This window comes from Pseudophryne corroboree, chromosome 11 (genome assembly GCF_028390025.1).
Source record: "Pseudophryne corroboree isolate aPseCor3 chromosome 11, aPseCor3.hap2, whole genome shotgun sequence".
NCBI classification, from domain to species: domain Eukaryota; kingdom Metazoa; phylum Chordata; class Amphibia; order Anura; family Myobatrachidae; genus Pseudophryne; species Pseudophryne corroboree.
The window spans coordinates 319,134,516-319,159,628 of NC_086454.1; the positions used below are offsets into that span (position 1 = coordinate 319,134,516).

The 25,113-nt window shown below is 48.6% G+C and overlaps 1 protein-coding gene across 2 annotated transcripts in view; it reads left to right on the forward strand.

Annotated features, from left to right (window-relative positions):
- The window catches only part of LOC134969610 (meckelin-like), a 91,171-nt gene that overhangs the window by 60,531 nt on the left and 5,527 nt on the right, over positions 1-25,113 (forward strand). The window contains exons 22-25 of one of the 2 annotated variants that reach the window (XM_063945680.1): positions 18,006-18,122; positions 18,520-18,636; positions 18,796-18,900; positions 22,679-22,781. In XM_063945680.1, the coding sequence (XP_063801750.1) occupies positions 18,006-18,122; positions 18,520-18,636; positions 18,796-18,900; positions 22,679-22,781 (442 nt within the window). The remainder of the gene's footprint in view (positions 1-18,005; positions 18,123-18,519; positions 18,637-18,795; positions 18,901-22,678; positions 22,782-25,113) is intronic. The other variant, XM_063945681.1, reaches the window with a different exon arrangement.

Below are 25,113 nucleotides of genomic sequence, written 5' to 3' on the forward strand. Positions count from 1 at the left end.
GGACGCCGGGGGCCACGCCAGCGAGGACGGCCGCACGGAGACCCAGCGCGCCCGGAGAGGTAAGTATGAAGACCGCGGCGCCGTGACAGTACCCCCTCCTCTAGGAGTGGCCCCTGGACACTTTCCCGGCTTCGTAGGATGTCTAGCATGGAAGATCCGGACTAGTCGAGGAGCCGAGACCTCAGAAGCCTTTATCCAACTTCTCTCCTCAGGACCATATCCTTTCCATTCCACCAGATATTGCAGATTCTTGTGAAGGTAACGCGAGTCTAGAATATTTTTGATCTCGAAGTCTGTTCCTGTTTCAGTCTCCACTGAGGTGGGGCTAGAGGTCTTTGAATGGAAACGATTAAGGACGAGAGGACGAAGAAGAGAAACATGGAAGGCGTTCGGTTATGTAGGTGTGAAGGTAAACCCAGCTTGCAGACCACAGGATTCAGGACTTGTAGCACAGGGTAAGGACCGATGAATCTTGGAGCAAACTTCATGGTGGGCACCTTCAACCGGAGATTACGTGTGGACAGCCATACCCTGTCGCCAACCTTGTATTGTGGAGCGGCTCGCCGTTTCTTATCCGCAAAGAACTTGTACCGGACTGAAACCTTCTTAAGATTAGCATGAACCTTACTCCAAATTTGTCTGAAGTGTAGTAGAGTGGACGTTACGGCTGGAACCTCTTCCATCGGAAGGCTTAGTAATTCTGGAACACTTGGATGGAACCCATAGTTGATGAAAAATGGAGATTCACCAGTGGAAGAATGAAACGAATGATTATGGGCAAACTCTGCCCAAGGTAACAACTCCACCCAGTTGTCCTGTGAAGGGGAGAGATAAAGACGGAGGAAAGTCTCTAGATCTTGATTGACTCATTCCGTTTGTCCATTCGTTTGGGGATGATAAGCGGAGGAAAACTTAAGTTTAATCTGTAGAGTCGAACAGAGGGCTTTCCAAAACCTTGCGGTGAACTGTACCCCACGATCAGAGACTACTATTTCCTGTGGCAACCCATGCAACCGAAAATGTTCTTGGATGAACAGTAGAGCTAGTTTCGGGGCTGTTGGTAGACCAGTCAAAGGAACGAAGTGTGCCATCTTCGAAAAACGGTCGACGATTACCCAAACGGTGTTGCAACCCTTGTAATGGGGCAAGTCAGTGATGAAGTCCATGGAAATATGAGTCCAGGGTTTCATAGGAATGGACAGAGGACGAAGCAACCCAGCAGGAGGTAAACGGGGAGATTTATGCTGTGTACACTGGGGACAGGAATTAACGTAATCCTGTACATCCTTCCTCATGGAGTCCCACCAGTAAGATCTTTGCAGAAACTTGTACATCTTCTGGGCGCCGGGATGACCGGAGAATTTGGAGATATGGGCCCACTGAAGTATCCTCGACCGGAATTTGACCGGTACGGACATTCTTCCAGGAAGAGGACCTGGAGTAGTCGAGGCAGCAGAGACAGAAATTGGATTTAGAATTAAACTCCGTTCAAAGGAATCCTTATCATCTGTGGGAGTTTGTGAACGGGACAGTGCATCCGCTTTGGTATTGAAAGTCCCGGCTCGGTATTTGATAATGAAAGAAAATCGAGTGAAGAAGAGTGCCCATCTAGCTTGGCGAGGATTCAAACACTGTGCGGTTTTGATATACAACAAATTTTTGTGATCAGTGTAAATGGTAGTCACATGTTTGGCCCCCTCTAAGAGATATCTCCACTCTTCCAAGGCAGATTTAATCGCCAAGAGTTCCTGGTCTCCAATAGTGTAATTCCGTTCAGCTGGAGAGAATTTACGAGAGTGAAAGCCGCACGGATGTAATTTCTTATCTGAGGCATACTGAGAGAGAACGGCCCCAACTCCGACGAGGATGCGTCGACTTCTAGGAAGAAAGGTTCCTCGAAATTTGGTTGTTGGAGTACTGGAGCGGACATAAAAGCTGATTTCAAGTGGGAAAAGGCCTCTATGGCTTCGGGAGACCACAACCCCGGGTTGGAACCCTTTCTCGTTAGGGCGGTAATGGGTGCAACAATGGTGGAGAAACCTCTAATGAACTTTCTATAATAGTTCGCAAAACCCAGGAACCTTTGTATTGCTTTCAAGGAGAGTGGCTGTGCCCAGTCCCGAATGGCAGAGAGTTTCCCCGGATCCATGCGAAGCTCCTTCCCCGAGATAATATAACCGAGGAACGGTATTGATGTTACTTCAAAGGTACACTTGGACATCTTGGCATAGAGATGATTCTCACGTAGACGGCGGAGTACCTCTTTGACTTGTAATCTGTGTTCAGCAAGGTCTTTTGAAAAAATCAGGATGTCATCCAAATACACCACGACACTTAGGTATAACATGTCTCGGAATATTTCGTTGACGAATCCCTGGAAGACAGCAGGAGCATTGCTAAGACCGAACGGCATCACCAGGTACTCATAATGCCCATCCCGGGTATTGAAGGCGGTCTTCCATTCATCTCCCTCTCTGATGCGTATAAGGTTATAGGCCCCCCTCAAATCGAGCTTGGAAAAAACATGGGCACCACGAACTCTATCAAATAACTCTGTGATTAGAGGCAAGGGGTATTTATTTTTGATGGTAATATCATTTAAGCCGCGGTAGTCGATACACGGTCTTAACCCTCCGTCCTTTTTTTTTCACGAAGAAAAAGCCCGCTCCAGCCGGGGATGTAGAGGGGCGGATGAATCCCTTGTGAAGATTGGTTTTGATATAGTCAGACATAGCCTGTGTCTCTGGGAGAGACAGAGGATAAATGCGACCCCGAGGCGGCATTTTTCCAGGGATAAGGTCAATGGGGCAGTCCCAAGCTCTATGGGGTGGTAACTGGTCGGCTGCTTGTTCCGAAAACACATCTCTAAATTCTTGGTATGCCTCTGGAATAGGTTCCTCCTCCGCCTTAGAAGAAACACGAAGCGGACAAACAGGGGTGAGACAGTTAACGTGACAAAAAGAACCCCAAGACCGAATCTGTGCGGTCTTCCAATCGATATGGGGATTGTGACTTTTGAGCCAAGGTATTCCGAGAACCAGATCGTGATGCATTTCCGGGATCACCAGGAACTCCAAGTATTCTTGATGTAGAGCCCCGACCTGTAGTTTAACTGGAACCGTGCGTTCTGTTATGATACCCTTGGATATCCTAGTACCATTGATGGCTGTCAAGGAAATAGGCCGTTCGATGGACCGTACTTCCAAATTCAGGCTTTGATCACAGAGGGAAGAAACGAAACTCCCCGCAGCTCCAGAGTCCAACAGGGCTTCAAAAGACTTGGAAGTGGCCTTGGTGATTAACGTTACAGGAAGCAAACAGTCCGAAGTGGGAGAAGATTTGGTCGTAACCCCCAACTTGACTCCTCCGGAACAAGCTAGGCCTCCTCGTTTCCCGGACGGGATTTGCAGGACTTGATGAAGTGACCCGCAGCTCCGCAGTACAGGCAGAGCTTACCCTCATGACGACATTGCCGCTCCTCCGGGGACAATCGGGATCGGTTAATCTGCATGGGTTCGTCTGGACTTGGACCCACCGCTTGCCTTGCAGGAGGAAGCCGGAACCTAGAACGATCCGATCGACTACGTTCTCCTCCACGTTCCTGCATCCGGAGATCTACCTTGACACAGAGGGAGATCAATTCCTCTAAAGAACCCGGAAGCTCTCGAGTGACCAACTCGTCCTTCAGGCGATCAGAAAGACCGTTCCAGAAAGCAGCTCTCAGAGCCTCATTATTCCAACGAAGTTCAGAGGCAATGGTTTGGAAATGAACCACATACTGACCCACGGATCGGGAGCCTTGACGGATGCGGAGTAAGTCAGAAGAGGCCGAGGTAATCCTGCCGGGCTCGTCAAAAATTCGTCGAAAAGACGTGATGAATTCGGAGTAATTGGAAACCAGTGAATCAGAACGTTCCCATAATGGAGACACCCAGTCCAAGGCAGATCCTTCCAGCAGAGAAATAATATATGCTACCTTGGACCGGTCTGTAGGAAAGTTGTGAGCTAGTAGCTCGAAATGTACCTCGCATTGGTTTAAGAAACCACGACAATTCTTAGGATTCCCATTGTAACGGGATGGCGTAGGCAGCTGAAGGCGCGGAGTGGCACCGGCCGATGGTTGGACATTGCTGGAGGTGGCAAGTGGTGCAGCTACCGGAACTGGTGCCGGAATTACTGAGGCTAGAGACGCCTGAATCTGATCCAGACGTCCGGACAACTCCTGGAGGTACTGCATCACCTGACCTTGTGCCGCTTCCTGACTTTGTACACGGGAAGCCAGGTCCTGGATGGCACTTGAGTCCGTGTTCCGATTCCCCGGGTCCATGTGGCCTGAGTATACTATCACTGACCTGGTTTGAGGAGGTTGTGGACTCGGGGTTTCTTCCGATGACCGGGAAGTGGAACCGCAACTGGGCCGCAGCAGAGATGGCCGGATGTAAGTCTTCCTCATGCAGGATCTGATCGGCGGACAGGAGGCACGTGCGGACGCTGAAGGTCTCCTGAAAGAGAGAACTTGACAGGTGCTGGTAAATCACGAAGGTGCTGGTAAATCACGGAGGTGCTTGGAGGCACGGAGGTACGAAGGTGCTTGGAGGCACGGAGGTGCTTGGAGGCACGGAGGTGCTTGGAGGCACGGAGGTGCTTGGAGGCACGGAGGCGCTTGGAGGCACGGAGGCGCTTGGAGGCACGGAGGCGCTTGGAGGCACGGAGGCGCTTGGAGGCACGGAGGCACGGAGGTGCTGGAGGCACGGAGGTGCTTGGAGGCACGGAAGTGCTTGGAGGCACGGAAGTTACAGTTGAACGATGATACTCAGGCGCCGGAGCACTGCCCGGCGTGTGAATTTAAACTTCCCGCCAGGGCCTGATTGGAGGACGGGCCGATGACGTCACCCGCAGCTCCCGAGGACGTCGGACGTGGAGGCCTGCTAGACGGAGCGCCGGACGCCGGGGACCCGCCAGCGAGGACGGCCGCACGGAGACCCAGCGCGCCCGGAGAGGTAAGTATGAAGACCGCGGCGCCATGACAAAGCCTCTATAAAAAAACGAGTTTTATGGCAAGAACTTAACTTTGTTAAAACTCTTTCTGCGAGGTACACTGGGTTTCACAAGGATAGACATAGGGGTGTAGAGTAGGATCTTGATCCGAAGCACCAACAGGCTCAAAAGCTTTGACCTTCTTCCCAAGATGCATAGCGCCGCCTCCTATATCACCCTGCCTCTGTGCACAGGAGCTCAGTTTTGTTAACCAGCCCAATGCAGTAGCAAGTAAAAGAGATGACAACTGCCAGTTGCCACAAACACCACACTCTCCCGACAGGAGAAGTGTCGGCGGCTAATGCCATACCAACCCAAAGAAGCTAAGTGCGTCAGGGTGGGCGCCTTGTGGAGCCCAGTGTACCTCGCAGAAAGAGTTTTAACAAAGGTAAGTTCTTACCATAAAACTCGTTTTCTGCTGCGGGGTACACTGGACTCCACAAGGATAGACATAGGGGATGTCCTAAAGCAGTTCCTTATGGGAGGGGACGCACTGTAGCGGGCACAAGAACCCTGCGTCCAAAGGAAGCATCCTGGGAAGCGGCAGTATCGAAGGCATAGAACCTTAAAAACGTGTTCACAGAGGACCACGTAGCCACCTTGTACAATTGTTCAAGGGTCGCACCACGTTGGGCCGCCCAAGAAGGTCCAACAGACCGAGTAGAATGGGCCTTAATGTGATCAGGAGCAGAGAGACCAGCCTTCACATAAGCATGTGCAATCACCATTCTAATCCATCTGGCCAGTGTTTGCTTGTGAGCAGGCCAGCCCCGTTTGAGAAACCCAAACACAACAAAAAGAGAATCAGATTTCCTAATAGGAGCAGTTCTCTTCACATAGATATGGAGACAGATCAGGAGAAACAAGTGCCGGAACTACAATCTCCTGATTAAGGTGGAACGAAGAAACCACCTTAGGTAGATAGCCGGGACGAGTCCTAAGAACCGCCCTGTCACGGTGAAATATCAGATATGGGGAACTACAGGACAAGGCACCCAAATCCGACACTCTTCTAGCTGAAGCAATAGCCAGCAGAAACACCACCTTAAGGGAAAGCCACTTAAGGTCAGCTGAACCAAGAGGTTCAAACGGAGACTCTTGTAACGCCCCCAAAACCACCGACAAGTCCCAAGGAGCCACAGGCGGGACATAGGGAGGTTGTATACGCAACACGCCCTGAGTAAAGGTATGCACATCAGGTAAGGTTGCAATTTTTCTCTGAAACCACACCGACAAGGCAGATATTTGAACCTTGAGGGAGGCCAGACGCAGGCCTAAGTCCAGGCCCTGCTGAAGAAAAGCCAACAACTTGGCTATACTAAACTTGGAAGCATCATAATCGTTAGATGCGCACCAAACAAAGTAAGAATGCCAGACCCTATAGTAAATCCGGGCAGAAGCCGGTTTCCGGGCCCGCAACATAGTTTGAATGACCGCCTCAGAAAACCCTTTAGCCCTTAAGACGGAAGCTTCAAGAGCCATGCCGTCAAAGACAGCCGGGCTAGGTCCTGGTAGACACAGGGGCCCTGAACGAGGAGGTCTGGGTGTTGTGGAAGTAAAATTGGACGCTCTGACGATAGGCCTTGCAGGTCTGAGAACCAGTGCCGTCTGAGCCACGCTGGAGCTATGAGAAGCAGAATTCCTTTTTCTTGCTTGAACTTCCGAATTACCCTGGGCAGGAATGACACCGGAGGGAACACGTACGGCAGCCGAAACCTCCACTGTACCGCCAGCGCATCCACGAATGCTGCTCGAGGATCCTTTGTCCTTGCTCCGAAGACCGGAACCTTGTGATTGTGTCGAGACGCCATCAGATCTACGTCTGGAAGGCCCCACCTTTCCACTAGGAGTTGAAACACTTCTGGATGGAGGCCCCACTCGCCGGCATGCACGTCCTGACGACTGAGAAAGTCTGCTTCCCAATTCAGGACTCCCGAAATTAATATTGCCGATATGGCCGGAAGATGGCGTTCTGCCCACTGTAGAATCCGTGAGACTTCCTTCATTGCTAGGCGGCTTCGAGTGCCACCTTGATGATTTATGTAAGCCACTGTGGTGGCGTTGTCCGACTGTACTTGAACAGGACGGTTCTGAATTAAATGCTGGGCTAGGTTCAAGGCATTGAAGACCGCCCACAACTCCAGAATATTGATCGAGAGGAGGGACTCCTCCTTGGTCCACCGCCCCTGAAGGGAGTGTTGCTCCAGCACCGCGCCCCAACCTCTTAAGGCCCGTACACACTGGTCGATATATCGGCCGTTCTCCTGAACGGCCGATATATCGCGGGACCGTCGGCCAGTGTGTACGGCCGATACATCTGTGAACTCCCGTCGTTCAGACGTATCGTGTTGGCCGCGCAGCACAGCCGACGGCCAATATATCTACCGATATATTGGCGCATCGCTGCGTGTGTACGGGGAGGTCGGCCGACCGCCCGTACACATGCTGCAGCGGCCGGCGGTGATTGACAGCTGAACTGGGTGGGCGTGTGTACACGCCCGCCCAGTTCATGACGTCAGTCCCCGACGGATCGAGCAGTGTGTATGCTGAACACACTGCTCGATCCGTCCATAGATATATCTGCAGATCAATTGATCTGCAGATATATCTGTTAGTGTGTACCCACCTTTAGACTGGCATCTGTCGTCAACAGGACCCAGTCGGATATCCAGAACGGACGGCCCCTGCATAGTTGCTGGTCCCGGAGCCACCAGAGCAGCGACAGACGGACCTCTGGAGTCAATGAGATCATTTGAGACCTGATCCGGTGAGGAGGCCGTCCCATTTGGCTAGAATCAGCCTCTGGAGAGGGCGAGAGCGAAATTGAGCGTACTCCACCATGTCGAATGCTGACACCATGAGGCCCATCTCCTGCATCGCCGAATGTATCGACACTTGCGGACGAGATAGGAAGCAACAAATCCTGTCCTGAAGTTTCAGGACTTTCTCCTGAGACGGGAACAACCGCTGGTTGTGAGTGTCCAATAGTGCTCCCAGATGCACCATGCTCTGAGCAGGGATCAGGGATGACTTCTTCCAGTTGATGAGCCACCCGTGGGCTTGCAGAAACCGGACCGTCACATCTAGATGACGCAGGAGAAGTTCTGGGGAATTTGCCAGGATTAACAAGTCGACCAAATACGGCAGTATCCTGACCCCTTGACGGCGGAGTATCACCGTCATCACCGCCATGACTTTTGTAAAGACTCGCGGAGCCGTTGTTAAACCAAAAGGTAACGCCCGAAACTGGTAATGGCAGTTGCCAATCGCAAATCTCAGGTATTGCTGATGAGACTCTGCTATAGGAATATGCAGGTAAGCATCCTGTATATCCAGGGAGACCATGAAGTCCCCAGGTTCCAAGGCCAGAACTATAGAGCGAAGGGTTTCCATCCGGAACTTGGAAACCTTCACAAACCTGTTCAATGCCTTGAGGTTGAGAATGGGCCGGGAGGACCCATTCGGTTTCAGGACTAGAAACAGCGGAGAATAGTATCCCCGACCCCTCTGCGCAAGAGGCACCTGTACTACGACTCCTGTATCCAGGAGGGTCTGTACCACCGAATGTAGAGCGTTTGCCTTTGTCTTGTCCAACGGGACAACTGTCTGGCAAAATCGATGAGGGGGTCAGTTTTTGAAGGCTATGGCGTAACCTCGAGTGACGACTTCCCGTACCCAGGCATCTGAAGTGGTCTTCAACCATTCCTGGGTATACCCTAGAAGCCGGCCCCCCACCCTGGGATCCCCCAGAGGGAGGCCTGCCCCGTCATGCGGCAGGCTTATCTGTCTTGGAAGCTGGCTGACGGGCCGCCCAGGCTCTTTTGGGCTTAGGCTCATCAGGTTTGTAAGTGCGGGCCTGCTTGTTGTACGCCTGACCTTTTGCTTTACCTGAAGGGCGAAAGGAAGTACCTTTAGCCTTCGACACAGAAGGAGCAGTACTTGGCAGACAGGCAGTTTTGGCAGTAGCCAAGTCAGCCACAATCTTATTTAAATCCTCTCCAAACAGAATATCTCCCTTAAAAGGGAGTACCTCCAGGGTTTTTCTAGAGTCCAGATCCACAGACCAGGATCTCAGCCACAATATCCAGCGAGCCAGGACTGACGTAGTAGAGGCCTTGGCTGCCAGTATACCGGCATCAGAAGACGTCCCTTTAATACAACGAGAAGCTGTGACAATATAAGACGAGCATTGTCTAGCATGGTCAGAGGAGATTTCAGCATCTAACTCCAAGGCCCATGCTTCAATGGCCTCTGCAGCCCAAGTAGCTGCAATAGTGGGCCTTTGTGCAGCACCCGTGAGGGTGTAAATCGCTTTCAGACAACCCTCCACACGTTTATCCGTAGGCTCTTTTAGAGACGTGACTGTGGTGACCGGTAGAGCTGAGGAAACCACCATCCTAGCCACATGTGAGTCCACTGGAGGAGGCGTTTCCCAATTCTTAGACAGCTCCGGAGCGAGGGGATAGCGAGCCAGCATCTTCTTTTGAGGCACAAACTTCGTACCCGGGTTTTACCAGGGTTCATGACGTATATCAATTAGGTGGTCAGAGTGAGGTAAAACTTGTTTAATCACCTTCTGATGCTTGAACCTATCTGGTTTCTTAGGAGGAACGGATGGCTCGGGATCATCCGTAAACTGTAAAATCAACTTAATAGCCTCCAAAAGATCAGGACCATCCACATGTGAACCCCCCTCCATCAGCCGTATCTGAGTCCGAACCTGTGGGGTCAGTGTAAGTGCCGTCTTCATCCGACGAGGTGTCAGTGACAGCAGTGGATTGTGAGGAGACAAGTGCTTGCTTAGAGGACCACTTGGACGTAGGCGAGCACCGGTCAGACTTTTTAGTAGTCAGGGACTGGTTCAACTTCTTTTCTCTATCGTCCTAGTGGATGCTGGGGTTCCTGAAAGGACCATGGGGAATAGCGGCTCCGCAGGAGACAGGGCACAAAAAGTAAAGCTTTTCCGATCAGGTGGTGTGCACTGGCTCCTCCCCCTATGACCCTCCTCCAGACTCCAGTTAGATTTTTGTGCCCGGCCGAGAAGGGTGCAATCTAGGTGGCTCTCCTAAAGAGCTGCTTAGAGAAAGTTTAGCTAGGTTTTTTATGTTACAGTGATTCCTGCTGGCAACAGGATCACTGCAGCGAGGGACTGAGGGGAGAAGGAGTCAACTCACCTGCGTGCAGGATGGATTGGCTTCTTGGCTACTGGACATCAAGCTCCAGAGGGACGATCACAGGTACAGCCTGGATGGTCACCGGAGCCGCGCCGCCGGCCCCCTTGCAGATGCTGAAGACAGAAGAGGTCCAGAATCGGCGGCTGAAGACTCCTGCAGTCTTCTAAAGGTAGCGCACAGCACTGCAGCTGTGCGCCATTTTCCTCTCAGCACACTTCACACGGCAGTCACTGAGGGTGCAGGGCGCTGGGAGGGGGGCGCCCTGGGAGGCAAAATGAGTACCTATAAAGGCTAAAAATACCTCACATATAGCCCTAGAGGCTATATGGAGATATTTAACCCCTGCCTGATTTCTCAAAATAGCGGGAGACGAGCCCGCCGGAAAAGGGGCGGGGCCTATCTCCTCAGCACACGGCGCCATTTCCTCTCACAGCTCCGCTGGTCAGGACGGCTCCCAGGTCTCTCCCCTGCACTGCACTACAGAAACAGGGTAAAACAGAGAGGGGGGGCAAATTTATGGCGATATTTTTATATAACAAAGCAGCTATAGGGGAGCACTTATTATAAGGCTATCCCTGATATATATATAGCGCTTTTGGTGTGTGCTGGCAAACTCTCCCTCTGTCTCCCCAAAGGGCTAGTGGGTCCTGTCTTCATTAGGAGCATTCCCTGTGTGTCTGCTGTGTGTCGGTACGTGTGTGTCGACATGTATGAGGACGATATTGGTGTGGAGGCGGAGCAATTGCCAAATATGGGGATGTCACCTCCTAGGGGGTCGACACCAGAATGGATGCCTTTATTTATGGAACTACGGGATAGTGTCAACACGCTAAAGCAGTCGTTTGACGACATGAGACGGCCGGACAATCAATTAGTGCCTGTCCAGGCGACTCAAACACCGTCAGGGGCTGTGAAACGCCCTTTGCCTCAGTCGGTCGACACAGACCCAGACACAGGCGATGACTCCAGTGGTGACGGTGACGAATCAACCGTATTTTCCAGTAGGGCCACACGTTATATGATTTTGGCAATGAAGGAGGCGTTACATTTAGCTGATACTACAGGTACCACTAAACAGGGTATTATGTGGGGTATGAAAAAACTACCTATAGTTTTTCCTGAATCAGAAGAACTAAATGACGTGTGTAATGAAGCGTGGGTTGCCCCTGATAAAAAGCTGATAATTTCAAAGAAATTATTGGCATTATACCCTTTCCCGCCAGAGGTTAGGGAGCGCTGGGAAACACCTCCTAGGGTGGACAAGGCGCTAACACGCTTATCTAAACAAGTGGCGTTACCCTCTCCTGAGACGGCCGCACTTAAAGATCCATCAGATAGGAGGATGGAAAATATCCAAAAAAGTATATACACACATGCAGGTGTTATACTACGACCAGCTGTAGCAACTGCCTGGATGGGCAGTGCGGGGGTAGTTTGGTCAGAATCCCTGATTGAAAATATTGATACCCTGGACAGGGACAATATTTTACTGTCGTTAGAACAAATAAAGGATGCATTTCTTTATATGCGTGATGCACAGAGGGATATATGCACACTGGCATCACGGGTAAGTGCTATGTCCATTTCGGCCAGAAGAGCTTTATGGACGCGACAGTGGACAGGCGATGCGGATTCAAAACGGCATATGGAAGTTTTGCCGTATAAGGGGGAGGAGTTATTTGGAGTCGGTCTATCAGATTTGGTGGCCACGGCTACAGCCGGGAAATCCACCTTTCTACCTCAAGTCACTCCCCAACAGAAAAAGGCACCGACTTTTCAACCGCAGCCCTTTCGTTCCTTTAAAAATAAGAGAGCAAAGGGCTATTCATATTTGCCACGAGGCAAAGGTCGAGGGAAGAGACAGCAACACGCAGCTCCTTCCCAGGATCAGAAGCCCTCCCCGGCTTCTACAAAAGCCTCAGCATGACGCTGGGGCTTCTCAAGCGGACTCGGGGACGGTGGGCGGTCGTCTCAAAAATTACAGCGCGCAGTGGGCTCACTCGCAAGTAGATCCCTGGATCCTGCAGATAATATCTCAGGGATACAGGTTGGAATTAGAGACAGATCCACCTCGCCGTTTCCTGAGGTCTGCTTTACCAACGTCCCCCTCCGAAAGGGAGACGGTGTTGGAAGCCATTCACAAGCTGTACTCTCAGCAGGTGATAGTCAAGGTACCTCTTCTGCAACAAGGGAAGGGGTATTATTCCACTCTTTTTGTGGTACCGAAGCCGGATGGCTCGGTAAGGCCTATTCTAAATCTGAAGTCCTTGAACCTGTACATAAAGAAGTTCAAGTTCAAAATGGAGTCACTCAGAGCAGTGATAGCGAACCTGGAAGAGGGGGACTTTATGGTATCCTTGGACATCAAGGATGCGTATCTCCACGTTCCAATTTACCCCTCACACCAGGGGTACCTCAGGTTCGTTGTACAAAACTGTCACTATCAGTTTCAGACGCTGCCGTTCGGATTGTCCACGGCACCTCGGATCTTTACAAAGGTAATGGCCGAGATGATGATTCTTCTTCGAAGAAAAGGCGTATTAATTATCCCATACTTGGACGATCTCCTAATAAGGGCGAGGTCCAGAGAACAGCTAGAGATGGGATTAGCACTGTCTCAAGAAGTGCTAAAACAGCACGGGTGGATTCTGAATATTCCAAAATCCCAGTTAATGCCGACAACTCGTCTGCTGTTCCTAGGGATGATTCTGGACACGGTTCAGAAAAAGGTTTTTCTCCCGGAGGAAAAAGCCAAGGAGTTATCCGAGCTTGTCAGGAACCTCCTAAAACCAGGAAAGGTGTCTGTACATCAATGCACAAGAGTCCTGGGAAAAATGGTGGCTTCTTACGAAGCGATTCCATTCGGCAGATTCCACGCAAGAATTTTCCAAAGGGATCTGTTGGACAAATGGTCAGGGTCGCATCTTCAGATGCACCTACGGATAACCCTGTCTCCAAGGACAAGGGTGTCTCTTCTGTGGTGGTTGCAGAGTGCTCATCTATTGGAGGGCCGCAGATTCGGCATACAGGATTGGATCCTGGTGACCACGGACGCCAGCCTGAGAGGCTGGGGAGCAGTCACACAAGGAAGAAACTTCCAGGGAGTATGGACGAGCCTGGAAACGTCTCTTCACATAAACATTCTGGAACTAAGAGCAATATACAATGCTCTAAACCAGGCAGAACCTCTCTGCTTCAGGGAAAACCGGTATTGATCCAGTCGGACAACATCACGGCAGTCGCCCATGTGAACAGACAGGGCGGCACAAGAAGCAGGAGGGCAATGGCAGAAGCTGCAAGGATTCTTCGCTGGGCAGAGAATCATGTGATAGCACTGTCAGCAGTGTTCATCCCGGGAGTGGACAACTGGGAAGCAGACTTCCTCAGCAGACACGATCTTCACCCGGGAGAGTGGGGACTTCATCCAGAAGTCTTCCACATGCTGGTAACCCGTTGGGAAAGACCAATGGTGGACATGATGGCGTCTCGCCTCAACAAAAAACTGGACAGGTATTGCGCCAGGTCAAGAGATCCGCAGGCAATAGCTGTGGACGCGCTGGTAACGCCTTGGGTGTACCAGTCGGTGTATGTGTTTCCTCCTCTGCCTCTCATACCAAAAGTATTGAGAATTATACGGCAAAGAGGCGTAAGAACGATACTAGTGGTTCCGGATTGGCCAAGGAGGACTTGGTACCCGGAACTTCAAGAGATGATCACGGAAGATCCGTGGCCTCTACCTCTAAGGAGGGACTTGCTTCAGCAGGGTCCCTGTCTGTTTCAAGACTTACCGCGGCTGCGTTTGACGGCATGGCGGTTGAACGCCGGATCCTAAAGGAAAGAGGCATGCCGGAAGAAGTCATTCCTACTTTGATTAAAGCAAGAAAGGAAGTAACCGTGCAACATTATCACCGAATTTGGCGAAAATATGTTGCGTGGTGCGAAGATCGGAGTGCTCCGACGGAGGAATTTCAACTGGGTCGATTCCTACATTTCCTGCAATCAGGATTGTCAATGGGTCTCAAATTGGGATCTATTAAGGTTCAAATTTCGGCCCTGTCGATTTTCTTTCAAAAAGAATTGGCTTCAGTCCCTGAAGTCCAGACCTTTGTTAAGGGAGTGCTGCATATACAGCCTCCTGTGGTGCCTCCAGTGGCACCGTGGGATCTAAATGTGGTTTTGGACTTCCTAAAATCTCATTGGTTTGAACCACTAAAAAAGGTGGATTTGAAATATCTCACATGGAAAGTGACCATGCTTCTAGCCCTGGCTTCTGCCAGGAGAGTGTCAGAATTGGCAGCTTTATCTTACAAAAGCCCATATCTGATTTTCCATTCGGACAGGGCAGAACTGCGGACTCGTCCGCATTTTCTCCCTAAGGTGGTGTCAGCATTTCATCTGAACCAGCCTATTGTAGTGCCTGCGGCTACAAGTGACTTGGAGGACTCCAAGTTACTGGACGTTGTCAGAGCATTAAAAATATATATTGCAAGGACAGCTGGAGTCAGAAAATCTGACTCGTTGTTTATATTGTATGCACCCAACAAGATGGGTGCTCCTGCGTCTAAGCAGACGATTGCTCGTTGGATCTGTAGCACAATCCAACTTGCACATTCTGTGGCAGGCTTGCCACAGCCTAAATCTGTAAAGGCCCACTCCACAAGGAAGGTGGGCTCATCTTGGGCGGCTGCCCGAGGGGTCTCGGCATTACAACTTTGCCGAGCAGCTACGTGGTCAGGGGAGAACACGTTTGTAAAATTTTACAAATTTGATACTCTGGCTAAGGAGGACCTGGAGTTCTCTCATTCGGTGCTGCAGAGTCATCCGCACTCTCCCGCCCGTTTGGGAGCTTTGGTATAATCCCCATGGTCCTTTCAGGAACCCCAGCATCCACTAGGACGATAGAGAAAATAAGATTTTACTTACCGATAAATCTATTTCTCGGAGTCCGTAGTGGATGCTGGGCGCCCATCCCAAGTGCGGATTATCTGCATAAGTTGTACATAGTTATTGTTAACTAATTCGGGTTATTGTTGAAGGAAGCCATCTTTCAGAGGCTCCGCTGTTATCATACTGTTAACTGGGTTTAGATCACAAGTTGTACGGTGTGATTGGTGTGGCTGGTATGAGTCTTACCCGGGATTCAAAATCCTCCCTTATTGTGTACGCTCGTCCGGGCACAGTACCTAACTGGAGTCTGGAGGAGGGTCATAGGGGGAGGAGCCAGTGCACACCACCTGATCGGAAAAGCTTTACTTTTTGTGCCCTGTCTCCTGCGGAGCCGCTATTCCCCATGGTCCTTTCAGGAACCCCAGCATCCACTACGGACTCCGAGAAATAGATTTATCGGTAAGTAAAATCTTATTTATTTAAGCAGATAAATCGTCCGCCCACGGCGGGTTAGCTGCAGGGACCACAAACAGTTGCACCGGCATTGGGGATCCCATAGGGGGTGTTAGTTTATGAACTAGCGTATGCAGAAGCGTGGAAAAAGTGGCCCACGGCGGGTCATTATTTGCCCCCGTTGCCACCATCCCGCTGGGGGGCAAGGAGCCCCCAGAACCAGAGCCCAAAGCTGCTATATTCTCCTCATAGGTATCTGCGGCTTCAGCAACACCGGCAGTGTGTTCAGCCCCAGAACCGTTACCCTCAGAAGCAGACATGATATAACTTGCAGTATCAGGTAACACAGTACAATTTGTCAGCAGCACAATACCTCTGAACCCAAACCCCTGCGCAGTGTAGTCAGCACCAGCAGAGATAAAGGAGAGATATGGTGACTAAATCACAGAGAAAAATACGTAATACAGTATATCTTTGTGAAAATCCTATATTAGATAAAACCTGACGCACCAAGCCCCCTCAGGTTATAGAATATAGGGATAGCAGGTTGAGTGAAAGACACGAAATGGACACCACTCGGCTATCAAATGCACACACATATAGTCACAGTCTGTACAATGCAGAGGTTATTACGAACAATAATACTGCACTGGACTAGCTTACACAGCTATATAACAATAGATATAACAGTACACAGTAAGAACTGGATGTATATCACAGGGTAATTGTACTAGGAAACCCTGACTAAGTGCACTCTTTCTTAACTAACACTGACTAAAAAAGGCAGGTAGAATACTTAAGTGTCTTGTAAAGTCACAGCACTGACAACCAGGCGGCTTTACATAGGAGGATTTGCCCAAGCATTCCCAGGAACAGTGAGCTGAGGGATAATGGCGCCGCAGACACTGCCAGGGAGTGAGGGAGAGACAGATATGCAGCTCCAGGGCGGGAACATTTGCGGGAAATGGCGCCCTGGGGCTGGGGGAGGGGCTCCAGGTCTAAGCCTTATCCCCTCTGCTGGCAAAACCACCGGGTACTGCGGGTTACTTGTAAAAAAGGTTTAGAGAGAAAACCTGACCTGCACCCATGCCCTGGTGATCTAGTGGGATCGCCTGTACTGCCACAGTGTCCACCGCCAGTGCGCGCGGCCCGCCTCCCACCGGCCGCGCCGGATCGCGATAAAGTGCGGGTCCCGCGAGCGGGACTCACTTACCTCCTCCCGAAGTGCGGCCACGCGATCCCGGAGAGCCCCAGCCGTGTGTGACTAACTTGGAAGAAAACCGGAGCCTCCTGCTGTAGGTACCCGGCAACCAGGGCGCGGGAGTGTACAGCGCCGCTGAGGGAGAGATGGAGCTGCAGCAGGAAATGTCTACTGACATCTAACACAATCTGTGCCTCTGCAGCCCTTGTAGTCTTCTTTTTTCCTCAGAAAAAGCTTTTTCTAGAGCTGCTGTGAGCAACTCTTCCTGTTACATGCTTGCACTGCAAGCACCAACTACAAACTGAGCTCCTGTGCACGGAGGCGGGGTGATATAGGAGGCGGCGCTATGCATCTTGGGAAGAAGGTCAAAGCTTTTGAGCCTGTTGGTGCTTCGGATCAAGATCCTACTCTACACCCCTATGTCTATCCTTGTGGAACCCAGTGTACACCGCAGCAGAAATATAGATAACCTAAATAAGGTATACAGCAGACCAGGCCACCCTGGTGCAAACCAAAGTTCTGTAAAGCTGTTTTATAACAAGTACACATGAGCTATTATCTCTAAGACGTGGGCAATGACAGTTAAGGGCCCCATACACTGGAACAATTATGCCCCATTTCATCCGATTTCGACCTTTCGGGAATATAAATCGGATGAAATGTGGCAAATCGGATGTGTTTTACATCCGATCCGATGCGCGGTCCCGTGAGCATCAGAACGAAGCCCCTAGGTCGTTAAGTGCTGCACTCGTGATATGTCGGATCCCGCAGGCATGGCTGGGATCGCATACGATACACCGCATGCAAAAGGTATCGTATGCGATTCTGCTGCCCGGGAAGCTGCCTGGCCGTTCAAGGGAAATTGCATCCGACTTTGGGCCTAATTCTGAGTTGATCACAGCAGCAAATTTGTTAGCTGGTGGGCAAAACCATGTGCACTGCAAGGGGGGACAGATATAACATGTGCAGAGAGAGTTAGATTTGAGTGGGGTGTGTTCAAACTGAAATCTAAATTGCAGTGTAATAATAAAGCAGCCAGTATTTACCCTGCACAGGTGGGGGGTGGGGGGGGGGGGGGGGGGGGGGCGATGTTATTATCCAACCAATTTATTCTACAATAAATACTGTAGAAAGCTGAAACTCTTCTATATAATAATGTTTGGTGCGAATAACGGATGTATAAAGAAACGTATTTCCCTTCATTCTCTTTAATGCATGAAAGTCCTGCATTGTAATATGGGATATACCCGCAGGTCTCGGTGTTTATCCTGACACACAAGTGTTACGGATATTACATCCATGGCCGGTCAGTACATGGGCAGGCAGACGTCAGTATGGAGACTATGCTGGACAATCTCCGCAAAGAAGAGGTAAGTGCTTATTATATATGAATATGTGCAGAAATGCTCTGTCAGGCTAATGTTAAGCGTATTAATGAGCTTCAGTGGTAGTCCTACCCGGCCGCCGTGGTAGAAAACAGCGTCATTGGGATAATGCCAATCTGGGCGCCCCCTGCTGGGAGGATGACTGTGGTTACACCTGTCTGTATTATAGCAACTTATTTGCAGCTAATGGTGCACCAGTCTCCATAAATAGTCCCACTCTTGTTGCTTTAAAAGAGAATAGAAAGGAAAACTGACGTCGGGTACTATTCCCCATGTGACACTTCTGTTTGTGTTAGAGCCGCTAATATATCTATATACAGTATAGGCGCAATGGATAAATACCAGAAATCACCATCTTAATGATCTGTCACTCTCTCTGCAGGAAAACTTGTGTCCTATGAGAGGCCTAGAACCGGGCAGTGATGTCCAGACCTTTGAGGTTCTGCTCAGCGAGCGTGTCCGCGATCAATACGAGAAGATCATGCAGCCACTAATAGAGGTGATGTCTGTCTCTCGCTGGCGTCCATTCATCACTGCCTATAGATGATGAGGAAGCGCCTCCCAGACTGGCAGTTACCTCACAGCGTTCAGCCTTTGCACTGTTATCCTGTAATCTGTGCTGGTAACTAAATACATGTATGATGTCACTGTGTTCCAGGCTCCCAGGAACCAGAAAGGGGGAAATGAGAAGAACCCTCTGCTACAGCAAAGAATAAAGACCTATTACACCATCAATCGCTTCCTCTCTTCCTTCCTGGATCATGTGAGTCATGTGTACAGTGACATCCACGCTGCTCACACAGCCTACAGTATATCCGGGTAATACATAGAGTAATGTACAGTGACGTCTATACTGCTCACCCGGCCTATATCACTATAATACATAGAGTAATGTACAGTGACATCTATACAGCTCACCCGGCCTATATCACTATAATACATAGAGTAATGTACAGTGACGTCTATACTGCTCACCCGGCCTATATCACTATAATACATAGAGTAATGTACAGTGACGTCTATACTGCTCACCCGGCCTATATCACTATAATACATAGAGTAATGTACAGTGACATCTATACTGCTCATCCGGCCTATATCACTATAATACATAGAGTAATGTACAGTGACGTCTATACTGCTCACCTGGCCTATATCACTATAATACATAGAGTAATGTACAGTGACGTCTATACTGCTCATCCGGCCTATATCACTATAATACATAGAGTAATGTACAGTGACGTCTATACTGCTCACCCGGCCTATATCACTATAATACATAGAGTAATGTACAGTGACGTCTATACTGCTCACACAGCCTACAGTATATCAGGGTAATACATAGAGTAATGTACAGTGACGTCTATACTGCTCACACAGCCTACAGTATATCAGGGTAATACATAGAGTAATGTACAGTGACGTCTATACTGCTCACACAGCCTACAGTATATCAGGGTAATACATAGAGTAATGTACAGTGACGTCTATACTGCTCACACAGCCTACAGTATATCAGGGTAATACATAGAGTAATGTACAGTGACGTCTATACTGCTCACACAGCCTACAGTATATCAGGGTAATACATAGAGTAATGTACAGTGACGTCTATACTGCTCACACAGCCTACAGTATATCAGGGTAATACATAGAGTAATGTACAGTGACGTCTATACTGCTCACACAGCCTACAGTATATCCGGGTAATACATAGAGTAATGTACAGTGACGTCTATACTGCTCACACAGCCTACAGTATATCAGGGTAATACATAGAGTAATGTACAGTGACGTCTATACTGCTCACACAGCCTACAGTATATCAGGGTAATACATAGAGTAATGTACAGTGACGTCTATACTGCTCACACAGCCTACAGTATATCAGGGTAATACATAGAGTAATGTACAGTGACATCTATACTGCTCACACAGCCTACAGTATATCAGGGTAATACATAGAGTAATGTACAGTGATGTCTATACTGCTCATCCGGCCTATATCACTATAATACATAGAGTAATGTACAGTGACATCTATACTGCTCACCTGGCCTATATCACTATAATACATAGAGTAATGTACAGTGACATCTATACTGCTCACCTGGCCTATATCACTATAATACATAGAGTAATGTACAGTGACGTCTATACTGCTCACCCGGCCTATATCACTATAATACATAGAGTAATGTACAGTGACGTCTATACTGCTCACCTGGCCTATATCACTATAATACATAGAGTAATGTACAGTGACATCTATACTGCTCACCTGGCCTATATCACTATAATACATAGAGTAATGTACAGTGACGTCTATACTGCTCACCCGGCCTATATCACTATAATACATAGGGTAATGTACAGTGACGTCTATACTGCTCACCCGGCCTATATCACTATCATACATAGAGTAATGTACAGTGACATCTATACTGCTCATCCGGCCTATATCACTATCATACATAGAGTAATGTACAGTGACATCTATACTGCTCATCCGGCCTATATCACTATAATACATAGAGTAATGTACAGTGACATCCACGCTGCTCACCCGGCCTATATCACTATAATACATAGAGTAATGTACAGTGACATCTATACTGCTCACCCGGCCTATATCACTATAATACATAGAGTAATGTACAGTGACGTCTATACTGCTCACCTGGCCTATATCACTATAATACATAGAGTAATGTACAGTGACATCTATACTGCTCACCCGGCCTATATCACTATAATACATAGAGTAATGTACAGTGACATCTATACTGCTCATCCGGCCTATATCACTAGAATACATAGAGCAATGTACAGTGACGTCTATACTGCTCACCCGGCCTATATCACTATAATACAGAGTAATGTACAGTGACCTCTATACTGCTCACCCGGCCTATATCACTATAATACATAGAGTAATGTACAGTGACATCTATACTGCTCATCCGGCCTATATCACTATAATACATAGAGTAATGTACAGTGACGTCTATACTGCTCACCCGGCCTATATCACTATAATACATAGAGTAATGTACAGTGACGTCTATACTGCTCATCCGGCCTATATCACTATAATACATAGAGTAATGTACAGTGACGTCTATACTGCTCACCCGGCCTATATCACTATAATACATAGAGTAATGTACAGTGACGTCTATACTGCTCACCCGGCCTATATCACTATAATACATAGAGTAATGTACAGTGACGTCTATACTGCTCACCCGGCCTATATCACTATAATACATAGAGTAATATTACAGTGACGTCTATACTGCTCACCTGGCCTATATCACTATAATACATAGAGTAATGTACAGTGACATCTATACTGCTCACCCGGCCTATATCAGTATAATATATAGAGTAATGTACAGTGACATCTATACTGCTCACCCGGCCTATATCACTATAATACATAGAGTAATATTACAGTGACGTCTATACTGCTCACCTGGCCTATATCACTATAATACATAGAGTAATGTACAGTGACCTCTATACTGCTCACCCGGCCTATATCACTATAATACATAGAGTAATGTACAGTGACATCTATACTGCTCATCCGGCCTATATCACTATAATACATAGAGTAATGTACAGTGACGTCTATACTGCTCACCCAGCCTATATCACTATAATACAGAGTAATGTACAGTGACGTCTATACTGCTCACCCAGCCTATATCACTATAATACAGAGTAATGTACAGTGACATCTATACTGCTCATCCGGCCTATATCACTATAATACATAGAGCAATGTACAGTGACATCTATACTGCTCATCCGGCCTATATCACTATAATACATAGAGTAATGTACAGTGACATCTATACTGCTCATCCGGCCTATATCACTATAATACATAGAGTAATGTACAGTGACGTCTATACTGCTCACCTGGCCTATATCACTATAATACATAGAGTAATGTACAGTGACGTCTATACTGCTCATCCGGCCTATATCACTATAATACATAGAGTAATGTACAGTGACGTCTATACTGCTCACCCGGCCTATATCACTATAATACATAGAGTAATGTACAGTGACGTCTATACTGCTCACCCGGCCTATATCACTATAATACATAGAGGGGGTAATTCCAAGTTGATCGCAGCAGGATTTTTGATAGCAATTGGGCAAAACCATGTGCACTGCAGGGGAGGCAGATATAACATGTGCAGAAAGAGTTAGATTTGGGTGGGTTATTTTATTTCTGTGCAGGGTAAATACTGGCTGCTTTATTTTTACACTGCAAATTAGATTGCAGATTGAACACACCCCACCCAAATCTAACTCTCTCTGCACATGTTATATCTGCCTCCCCTGCAGTGCACATGGTTTTGCCCAATTGCTAACAAAAATCCTGCTGCGATCAACTTGGAATTACCCCCAGAGTAATGTACAGTGACATCTATACTGCTCACCTGGCCTGTTATTTCCTTTATATTATTCAGTAATATGTGGCTCCTCCATTGCTCTTCTGATATCTCCTCCTGCAGGTGTATAAAGATATGGATTACATGGTGAAGGACAAACTGTTTCTGGAGAGCGTTCTTGACATTGAGTTTCAGCAGCCCATTGAGAAGTCTATTCTGTACAAAGGTGAGAGGTCACTAGTGAATAATCTCTGCACGTGTGTTGCTGGTGACCGCTCTCCTATTGGTGTTTGCCGCTTGTACCGATAAACACAACATGATACTGTTGACAGACAAACACCATAATGCCGTGTCCTCCTCTTGCCCTGTGACGCATGTCAGATCTCTGCATAGACAACGATTGTGTAGTAGAAGTCTTCTCTCTATTTAGTTGTCATCACATTTTTTTCATTTATCTTTATTTAAAAACCGCAAACCTATTCCACAGCACTTCACAAAGAAGGTCTATCATTCACATATGATCCTGCACCTGCAGAGCTTGCAATCTATATGATCACTATGTCTCCGTTCACCAGGTTGACATTGTCAAAATGTCGACAATTTATGATGACACCTGCAAAATGTTGACATTTCCAGGATTCTTAAAATTAAAGATGGAAGCATTAGAAAACCAACATGTTGACATTTTAACTATGTCAACATAACACCAGTGTTGACATTCTGAATATGGGACATGTATACCGAACCCTTTAATTTGGGTACTGAAGCAGGGTCCATATCAACAGGAGACGGACATATCCAAGGATGAAGCTAAAGAGTTGTCATTTCTACAAAATTTGCTTGTATTTCTTTTCATTTTGACATCTTTTTTTTTTCTCTTACGTCCCAGGGGATACTGGGAATCCATTCAGTACCATGGGGTATAGACGGGTCCACTTGGAGCCATGGGCACTATAGAAGTTTGATAACATGTGCTGTCTCCTCCCTCTATGCCCCTCCTACCAGACTCAGTTTAGAAAATGTTCCCCAAGGAGCCAGTCACATCTCTGGAAGCTCCTGAAGAGTTTTCTGCATTTATTTTCAAAGTTTGTTATTTTCAGGCAGGACTGGATGACACCAGCCTGCCTGCTTCGTGGGACTTAGGGGGGTGAAAGGCCCAACCCCACTAAGGGTTAATGGTCCCGTTCCCCACTGACAGGATGCTAGCTTCTGAGGGACCTATTCGCAAGCCCCTTCTGAGGGACCTATTCGCAAGCCCCAAATTTAGCACAGCTACGATCAACTCGGAATGACCCCCACAGAGTCTCAGAGAGTGTTCCTTCCCTTGGAAAAGGCAATGGTGATCCAGTCGATGGCTCGGGCTGTCTTGAAGCCGTCCCCAATCTCAGTACATCTCTGCATCCGCCTTCTGGGGGAAATGGTGGCTTCTTACGAAGCAATTCAGTACGGAATCGCCAAAAGCCAGGATCTCCCTCCTGTGGTGGCTACAAACTTCTCACCTAGTGGAGGGTCGAAGGTTTGGGATTCAGAGTTGGATTCTCCTGACCACAGACGCAAGCCTCAGAGGTTGGGGTGCAGTCACCTGGGGGGTGCAGTTTCAAGGAAGATGGTCAAGTTAGAAAAGCGTTCTTCCAATAAACATCCTGGAACTCAGGGCTATCTACAATGCCCTTCTGCAGGCCTCATCTCTTCTTCAGAATCAGGCCATTCAAGTTCAGTCGGACGATGTGACAGTGGTGACTTACATCAGCTGACAGGGCGGAACGAAAAGCGGAGCCGCAATGTCAGAGGTGTCAAGGATTCTTCTCTGGGCGGAAAAACACGCCGTGGCATTCTTGGCAATCTTCATTCCGGGAGTAGGCAACGGAAGCAGATTTCCTCAGCAGACACGACCTGCACCCGGGGGAATGGGGCCTCCACCCGGAGGCGTTCCAGTGGCTAACACGTTGGTGGGGATATCCACAAATCGACATGATGGCCTCTCGACCCAACAAGAAGCTCAAGCGGTTTTGTTCCAGATCGAGGGACCAACAAGCCGTATCGGTCGACGCCCTGACAACTCCGTGGGTATACCAGCTGGTGTACTTGTTTCCTCCCCTTTCTCTGATCCCAAAAATCCTCAAAAGAATAAAAAGGGAAAGAGTTCATGCAATTCTCATGGCTCCAGACTGGCCGCAAAGGGCCTGGTATGCGGATCTTCTCGAGATGCTAATCGAAGATCCGTGGCCTCTGCCTCTTGGAGAGGATCTTCTGCAACGGGGCCCGTTTGTCTATCAAGACTTACCACGGCTACGTTTGACGGCATGGAAGTTGAACGCTGATTCTAGCCAGGAGAGGGATTCCGGACAAGGTCATCCCGACTATGATCCAGGCCAGGAAGGGGGTAACGTCAAAGCATTAACATTGTATCTGGAAGAAATATGGTGGTCATTTTGAGTTGTTCGCTTGCTAGAAGTTTTTAGCAGCCTTGCAAACGCTATGCCGCCTCCCACTGGGAGTGTATTTTAGCTTAGCAGAAGTGCGAACGAAAGGATCGCTCAGCGGCTAAAAAATAATTT